The sequence below is a fragment of the Rhamphochromis sp. 'chilingali' genome (assembly GCF_963969265.1).
Source record: "Rhamphochromis sp. 'chilingali' genome assembly, chromosome: 13".
NCBI classification, from domain to species: Eukaryota; Metazoa; Chordata; class Actinopteri; order Cichliformes; family Cichlidae; genus Rhamphochromis; species Rhamphochromis sp. 'chilingali'.
Window position 1 is genome coordinate 11,861,515 of NC_137940.1, and position 8,900 is coordinate 11,870,414.

At 41.7% G+C, this 8,900-nt stretch overlaps 1 protein-coding gene across 3 annotated transcripts in view; it reads right to left on the reverse strand.

The window, feature by feature from the left end:
• Nucleotides 1-8,564, reverse strand: part of LOC308408582 (protocadherin-9-like) — a 156,143-nt gene extending 147,579 nt beyond the window's left edge. The window contains exon 1 of one of the 3 annotated variants that reach the window (XM_080900917.1): nucleotides 8,392-8,564. In XM_080900917.1, the coding sequence (XP_080757043.1) occupies nucleotides 8,392-8,442 (51 nt within the window). In that variant the 5' untranslated portion in view covers nucleotides 8,443-8,564. Of the gene's footprint in view, nucleotides 1-4,867; nucleotides 4,990-7,895; nucleotides 7,943-8,391 lie in introns of those variants that run through there. The other 2 variants (XM_080900918.1, XM_080900916.1) reach the window with 2 other exon arrangements.
• Between the last annotated feature and the right edge of the window lie 336 nt (nucleotides 8,565-8,900).

Below are 8,900 nucleotides of genomic sequence, written 5' to 3' on the forward strand. Positions count from 1 at the left end.
GTTTTTAACCGCTTCTGACGCTTTGTAGCATCAATGTGTGTTACTGTACTGCAGTGGTCAGCAATGCACACATGGCTTCTGTTTTCTGTTACTCCAACTGTGTTTGTTTAATCTCTGCCTTTAGAAGCACCGAATGGACCCATGGTACTCCCCAACACAACACCCTTTCCTCTAGTTTGTTCAAACTTACAGCCACCAGCTGCTTTGGAAAATTTTAACTTTTGCCTCCAATGAACTGAGTGTGTTTTTGAACATTTTTGAAAAATGCGACTTCTACAAAAGGAGCCGATGTCCCAGGAGCTGGGAGAATCAGACAGGGAGGCAGATGGTTCGAGTGTTGGTTGCGGGCTATTTGTGGGATTTCTCGACAGTAAGAATAATATGAAGTAATTCCAGTTCTATCTTTGTATTTGAATGAAGCTAATACAGGAGCAAATCAGAAAAAAGAACGAAAGCTGGCATCCTGACACACTGCATGCTATTGTGAGGTCCGATCATCATTACAAAGAATGAATTACAAAGAGTCCAACACAAGTTTTAAAAAGAAAGAGACCTCCAGCAGGACCAGGCTCAGGGTGGCCAGATACCTGCCGTGACTGGCTGTGCTGTGAGGTGAAAAAAGAGAACTATGAGGTATTTAATATGTGGCAAGGTCTGATTATTCACACCCCAGATGTTACACAAGGCCAAAGAAAAGGAAAGTTTATGTGGCAGACTATGATCTCTCTTTCTAGTCCCTGTTTCTAGTCAGTTTAGCATTGTAGAAAACAAACAAAAAAACAGGAAATGCCAACTTTGAGAAACTCAGATATTTCCTTTCTTTGTTTTAAACTGTCAACAGAAGAATGTGTCCACCTCCTGGAAAGGGTCTCATCCTTTCTTCACAACATCATCCTACCAAGATGCAGGAAGTGATGTTACTATTTCCCGTGCAGCGATGCAGGACGACGCAGGAAATGTGTGGGCTGTGGTCCGACTGTTAAAGGCATCCCCTTGGGAAGACTCATACATATATACATATACACAGGAAGGAACAGGACAACAATGGGTGAGACACGACAGAGCTGGAGGAGGAAGAAACAAATGCTCTCTGTGCTGCTGCAGGGGAATCCCATAGCACAATACAGTTATTAATAAGAACTTTGTGGAAGATTTCAAGAACTGGATAGTTTTGCACAAGCTGCTTTTCAGGCACTGCAGCTTCATCATCAAGGTGGTTGGAAGAGCAAATGTCCCCAGACGTCAAAAAGCTCAGCAAAGTGTCCGAATGTGAAAACATCACTGGGTTGTTATTCAGGGTCAACAAAGCTTTTAAAAAATGATGACCTAAGCCAGCCCAGTGCATGGCAGTTAAAGACATCCTTTATCACCTTTAACTTTCATTTTAAATGCCACTTTAGCAAAACGGGAGAGTTGAGTCAGATGTCGGGTTTTTTCATGTCAGCAGCTCCCACACGAATGTAGGTTAACAGTGTACACCGTCCACGGTTAAATCCCCAATTTAAACTCATTCAGTCCACGTCAAAGTAAGATTTAATGAATTCAGCTACATTAAAGCGCAGCGAAGACGGCCACAGAGAGCAGCGGGAGACTGGGCTGAGTTGTAAGAGGCTGAAACAAAGAGACCGTGTAGAGCCGACGGTCTCAGTCAGGAACGGCAAAGTTAAAAAGCTGATCATAAAGGTCAGCGAGCAGTCTGCCCCAGCCCGAATTTTGGCTGGCGTGCATCCAACTGGAAAACAGAGTAAAGAAGAAGATATTTAGATACTGTCGTGGAGTTTTGCTGCTTTTTGTGGGAGTAGAGTTTTTTATTGACATGAAAATGCCAACGAGGAGAAGACTGTGACAAGTCACAAAACTCAAGCAGGTTAGTGGGCAGGTAGTAACAGCATATCTCCAAAGTCTGACTTCCTACAAACTGATACACAATTTGATGCCAAAGGAAAAAAATTCAGTGAAAAATGTGTACGTGTCATATATAAACGTGTCCAGTCATCTCTTCTTTTGTAGTTTTTTACAGCAACCAAATGAGACTGAGTTTACCGACTGTTTGTCTATATGAACAGGTGACAAATTAAAGGAAAATCCTGCATTCTTGGGTGGCTCCATCATGTAGAAGAGGACATTTTGCCTCCATTCACAGGTCACGACGGGACCCTGAATGACTGATGTGCATGAATATGATGTGAATCATATACTATGACTCTTTGATAGGGCTGCTCAATTAATCGAATTTTAATCACGATTACGATCTGGGCTTTCAACGATCATTAAAAATGACTGAGCCGATTATTAGCCCCTCCCTCATGCTTTACTCTCGCGCTGCTCCATGTGGCAAATCAAGCGCACTGCTCTGCATTTCGAACACGCGTCACAACAATTAAGAGGACCCGAGGGAAGCTCGGAAAGCTAAGCAGAAGTTATTTGGAGAGGAGTGGACTGCCGGTGGTTGAAAAGAGAGGTAAAAAAAAAAACTTAAGTGGTGTGGAAACATTATGGCTTCGCGGAGTCAGACGTGGATCAAGTAGACACAGTGTGTAAACTTTGCTATGGTGTCGTAGCTGCACCACAGAGCAACACTGCAAAGTTCACATTTTTCATTTATTTCTTATATTGCAAACATTTGCACTGTTATCAGTATTTGCACACTATTTTATATTATTTTTAAAGTCATTATTCAATACATTGTTATTGTTAAACCTTTAAAGCCGGTCAGAGCAGCATGCTCGTTCTGTGTAACTATTTTTAAATCCCTGTAGAACCTGAACGCTAAGCTAGCACAATCAATTTTTTTCCATATGAAACCAGAGGAGTTGTACTTACATCTTATGCCATCAGCTTGTCCTCGGTCACGGTTTCCTTCCACATATAGCTTTGCAAAAATTGCATAAAAAGAGCTTGCAGGAACAAAAACATAATATTCCAGAAACACGCTTTGCCGATCCGATCAGCTGTTCTTAACACTTCCCACATTGAAAAAGACGTCAACGTGAACTATCGCAAGTGACGTCATTTTTGCGGAAAATGTAGTTTTTTACTTGTAGGCCTTAGAACTCGAATTGCACTGCTGGAAATAGTTTATTTTGATGCACATGCACATTCTTTGCAAATTTGCATCATAGGATTGTTTTTTTGTTTTTCCTGCAGTATATACAAATTGCTGTATCTCCAAAAATAAAACTATGAAGACACTCAAAATAAATTTCCTGTTGTTGTAAACTATTTTTTGCAACTTTTTTGTATTTAAAGTTTTGAGGGATAAACCTCTTCAATTTCTCCAAGTAGAAATATATGTAAAAAAAAAAACAAAAACGATTTTCAATTTTTTTGTAGTTTATTGCACTTTTTTGCAATTAATGTAGTTACTATGGACTTAATGCATACACATTTTTAAAATATGGGCTATAACAGTTGTATTGATGTATAGCAACTTGAAATGCTCCCACAAATGGCACTACAGCATGTAAAAAAATAATATAAGCTCTGGCGGACGAAATAAATATCGTCAAATAATCGTGATCTCAATTTCAGTGAAAATAATCGTGATTATCATTTTTGCCATAATCGAGCAGCCCTACTCTTTGAGCCACTTTACTATCTCCATGTGTGAGTATGAGGTCAGGATTTGACCTGGAACAGTGTCAATGACCTCACATCACTGCTGTCCATCATTACACAACCTGTCAATTAAAGCAGCTGCACGCACACACACACATGCACACACACACTCCAAACAGCTGGATTTCGCTGTCATCTGTACAACAGCATGTTGACAAGCACGACCTCTGGCTTTGTTTACCCTCAAACAAAAGGCAATACACACACACACACACACAGGTAGATAACAACAGAGACAAATGGTGGTCAATAGCTTCCTCCCTCTATCTTTATAGAGCTCGTTAACTTCTCTCTCCCTAATGGCTCTCTGCTGAACTTTTTGTTAGCCATACTGCTACACACATTCGCGCGCGCACACACACACACACACACACACACACACACACACACACACACACACACACACACACACACTCAACAGTCAGCTCAGGTCACACACTAACAGCGGTCGATGGATTTTCGTGCTTTGAGGAAGTGTGATGGGACGTTTGGCTCAGAGAAAATTTCCGATGCCAGCTTTTCTTTTTCTTTCTTTCTTTCTTTGTTAACCTCATTTAATGTTAAACATAAAGTCTGACATTCACTCATCCTGTTTACTGTCTCACCAAAGTCAGTGACATGTCGCTCCAAAACCATTTTTACCTGATTAACCTTCCACGATGTACGAGGTTTAGTTACCAACACATTACTCAGTGGGGTGCATTTAAGTACTAATAAGTATAAACCAAAATACACGTCAGCACACAAGCCTACTGCACTAAATATCAGAAAATGTGCATTCAAGGTGTTGTTACATTGGAGGATTTGTTGTTTCAGTTTCATGGCTAAAACAAACTGAAATCTTCTCATGCTGAGACACAAGTTATGTCAAAAATTGTTACTGTGTGGCACCATAAGGTTGAGTTGAAACAAACCTTTCATGGCACGCTCCTGGTGCTCAGATGCATCAGCCACTCATATTCATCAATGGTCACATGGGGATATGAGCACTAGACCAAGACTTTAACCCGAATTGATCACCTGTTGCTGTTCACGCAACTGTGTCGATTGTAGCGTGGGCACAGCGCGCGGTCAGGGTTATCACGATAGCTCCCCTCCACACAGGAGGGCTGGTCAAGTTACTCAGGCTGATTAGCCTAGCTTAGCACAAAGACTGGAAGTGAGGGGAACCTGCTAGTCCAAAAATAAGTCCTAAAACTCGTCCCATATTTAAAATTAGCTTCTACCTGCATGCAACACAATTACAGACCTTGCTGCATCTCTTTTCATCTCTGCGTCTCTCTATAGGAGGATAATCTGTCAGACAGACAGCTTCTTCTCTGATAGTCGGCGTCATCAATCTCCAATCTGCCAGTCTTATTGATGAAGCCACAGAGCTGCTGCCAGCTGGCAGCTGCAGGCAGAGACGGACAGACAGAGAGAAAGAGAGACGGATGGAGTGATGAAGAGAGTGATAAATAAAGGAATGTTTCCCTGGAGCGACGAGCCCCGCCCACCCGGTAAAAGACATTAAAAGTCCCATCTGATGCAGGTTTTATGACTTTGATCAGGGTAATGTTCTCCCTGATGTGCTTGTCTTAAATGTTATTTATTTATCTCTCCGACACTGTGGCCATTTTAACATTTGTTCCAGCACCGCTGTGTATTCACTCAACCTGTTAAAGTGGTAATAAACTAGTCATAAACTAGTCATAGTCAGGAGTATCAGTTTAATTGATGCTGAGAAATACGACCTTCACACTGCAGCTATTTTGAACCTTCGATGCAACAAACAAGGCAGACTCCTTGGACTAAATGGGTTCAATCCAGCCATCACATAAAACTGTGTGTGTGAGGCTTTCTACAGTCAACGGGTCCCCGTTGACCAAATGCAGTAGAACATCTTCGTTGCCCTCCTAATGAGAAACAGTGTGAGAAATGTAGGTGGATGCTAATACTTGTGTGCAATCAAAGCAAACACAAATAGATTGTAACTCGCCCACTCACTCACTTACTCAGAGATGTGTCATATTACTGAAAATAAAGACGCAGTGGTACCCGACTCCAGTGTCGGGACTTCCACGCCGACTTGTTTTGGAAGCAGAGATGCCGCTGACCCCAAAACTCGCACGCTGAATAACATTTTCCATATGAGCTTCTTTTCACACGTAACTCATCTGGTTTGGTACATTTAGGCTGGAGTAAAAACTGTCCCTGAAAGTCTGGTGCAGACCAAACAGCTGCACCGAGACCGCATCAAAAGATACGTCTCGGTTCATTTCACATAAAGTTGCGGTGCAGGCACAAAATAGAACAGCCACAGAATGTAATGATGATAAACAAGCATTAAATTCATCTGGTGATCACAGAAGCTGTCTAAGTGATGTTCTTTAAAACTGAAATATAAAAACAGGATTTAAGGTCAGGAGGTGAAAACACAGGAAGTGTTTCTCTGCTGTTTGTCGGCAAGCAGTCAACCTGAAGCAGATTCATTTCACTGGCTGTGTTACCTCCTTTGTACCAGAGGTGAGATTTCCTTTAGCTGAACCTTTAGTCGGATGACATTTGATCGACTCTGAGCCTTGTTCTACTACATCCTCCCGTAGCCATCGTTCGCCTGGTATAATACGGCCGTGCCACAATTTCCAGGCAGAACATTGCCGACTAAGCAGCGCTGTGATAGTGCGACACATCAGAACTAAGCAAAGGTGTCAGAAGTCAGATTGTTATTCACAGCAAAGAGAGGTTTTCTCAGCACTGGATCGTTGCAGGACGGAGGTTTCCTAAGGGCGCGGCGCACTGAGCTCCACGACACTTTGTGCAAACTCTTGATCAGTTGGCTCTGAAGCAGGATCAGGGAGACAAAAAGAATACCATCAGATGTTTGATGCACCAGGCTTTGTTGACTGAGAGCTAGACAAGCATCTTAACCACAGATACAGACTCTAGTAAAGAAAAGACAGAAGGCTCCAGAAAGCACAAGTCCATCAGAGACGCGTTCCGCCCTCTGGTGTGCATTTTGTTTTGAAGGATTCACAATGCAGCACAAAAATGAGCCTCAACACTTCATCACAGATATCCTCACAAGTCACTGGCCTCAGAACTGCTATAAATTTATGGGGCACAAAGCTAAAGCTTTCCCCTCTGACTCGAAACTCATCGGACTGGGATAATATCGGGTTTAAACAGAGCTGGCAAAAGTACAGACATTCTGTACTTCAGAAGAAGCACAAATACTACTGTTAAAAAAATACTTAAGTAAAAGTTGAAGTACTGATTCAACTTCTTTACTCAAGTAAAAGTAAAAAAGTACAGGCTCTTAAAATGTACTCAAATTTTTTTGCAAAGCTAATTGAACCTCGTGTTGTATTAACATAATGATAAAATAATATCAGTAGATGGGACTTTAGTCTAATTTTTGTTTATTCTAATTATACTCAGCTTGAATCTGAAGAAAAAGAAGGAAAATAAAAATATATGTCTATTTTCTGTTGCCTCCATTGTAGAGGGCGATTTTGCCTCTAAACAGGAGAATGTGCAATGTGGGGTTAATGTAAATGCAATGTAAACTGGTTGTAATGGTTCAGTGTGGGGGAAAGAATCATAACTCACAATAACTTCTACTAAGAGCTCCAGCAGATTTTCTTAGTGTGCAGGCTGTGATCAGCTGACCTGCTGCTCTTTGTGGATGTACACAACTGAATTCAACCAGATGTGAGCAGATGTTTCATGAGTCATCCTGGCTGATTTCATCCTCTACACTGACAGTACATTGTTTATGCTGTCTTTACATTAGACACTATTAAAGCTGGTGTCAAGGTGGAATTCGGTCAATGGATTGCTGCTACAACTCTGACATGAAACCACGGCCACTGTGCACCAGTCACACACTGTTCTTTACTTTAAATCCATCACAGTGCAGCAAACTAACCTGTTTATCCTACAATAGCCTGCAGAGGATTTCATGCCGTCTTTAAATAACACAGTCTGCCTCAGTTTGTTTAGCAAAAGGTTTCACAAAAAAACATAATGTCACGTGTAAAAACATGAGGACTTACATGTGAGCGTTAAATGAGCAGTCCTTCCCTTTAAATCTAACCTCTTTTCTTCCTCTTCTGTCTTTCTTATCTTTCTCCACCTCTGACGTTAGCTGAAGTTAGCTCTCTTTCTTTTCTCTCCCCGTGAAATTAGCAGCTGGACCTTTAGCTAGCAACACACTGTGAGACAAACTGCACACAAACAGTTTGTGTGTTGGCTGATGTTTGTTGAGCGTATAGAAAAGCTGCATTTCAAATTACCTGACACAAAAACATCACTTCCTTTTATGCTCCTTGCTCCTCTTCAGTAGCACTAGCTAGATGCGGCAACATGCAGTTCCGGTGTGGATGCAAAAACAAACAAACAAAAAAAACGCGTCCCACTTTAACCCCTGGGTTTGGCATCTCTTTTTATGCGACATCATCTGGTGACTAATAACAAACAGGACTGCCTTTCACAGGTTTCTGTTTATATCAGATCGGTTTGATGTTTGAATGCTCACAGTGACCAAATAATAACCGTGCAAATGCATTAAAGCAAAAGTAACAAGTCTGATTTGAAAATTTAAGTAGTAGAAAATAGAGATGGACCGATCCGATATTACATATCGGTATCGGTCAGATACTGACCTAAATTACTGGATCGGATATCAGAGAGAAATAAAAACTGTAATCCAAACGGTTAAATATGAAAAAAGCACCTCACAAAACTTGCGACACGCCCATAACCTCAGCACGTCGGAGCAGTATGCGTCACCTGATAGAGCGGCTGTGGCCTGCAAGACCTGTGGGTGGTCTGGTTGAGCATTTGGACTCTAGCTACCAACCCGGCATTTCATCTCCGACAAAGTTATCCCCGAGAGAAGTAAAGCAAGTGTGTAAGTCCATCTCTGAATGTTTGTAAAGCATTCCAGCATTAAGCTTAACAACTGATATATGGAGCGAGTGCCTCTTCTCTCTCTCTCCCTCTCCTGCAGCTACTTCAATCATGAAACTGATCAATGATCAGCTGATCGGCTTTTCTGTCCCAAGTCCGTCTCTCTTGTTTGTTTATTGCCCACTTTGCGCCAGAAAGAGGAAACCAGAGGCTGGACAACAGCAGCACGTTTAAGATTGATAAGCTGTTGTTAGAATTTATTTAATATTACTTTCTACTCGAGGATCTTTTTCTACGTAGCTGACAGCTGGTAACTGTGCAGGGGCGGATCTAGCAAACTTTATCCAAGGGGGCCGATAGGGCATTAACTGGGAAAAGGGGGCACAAAG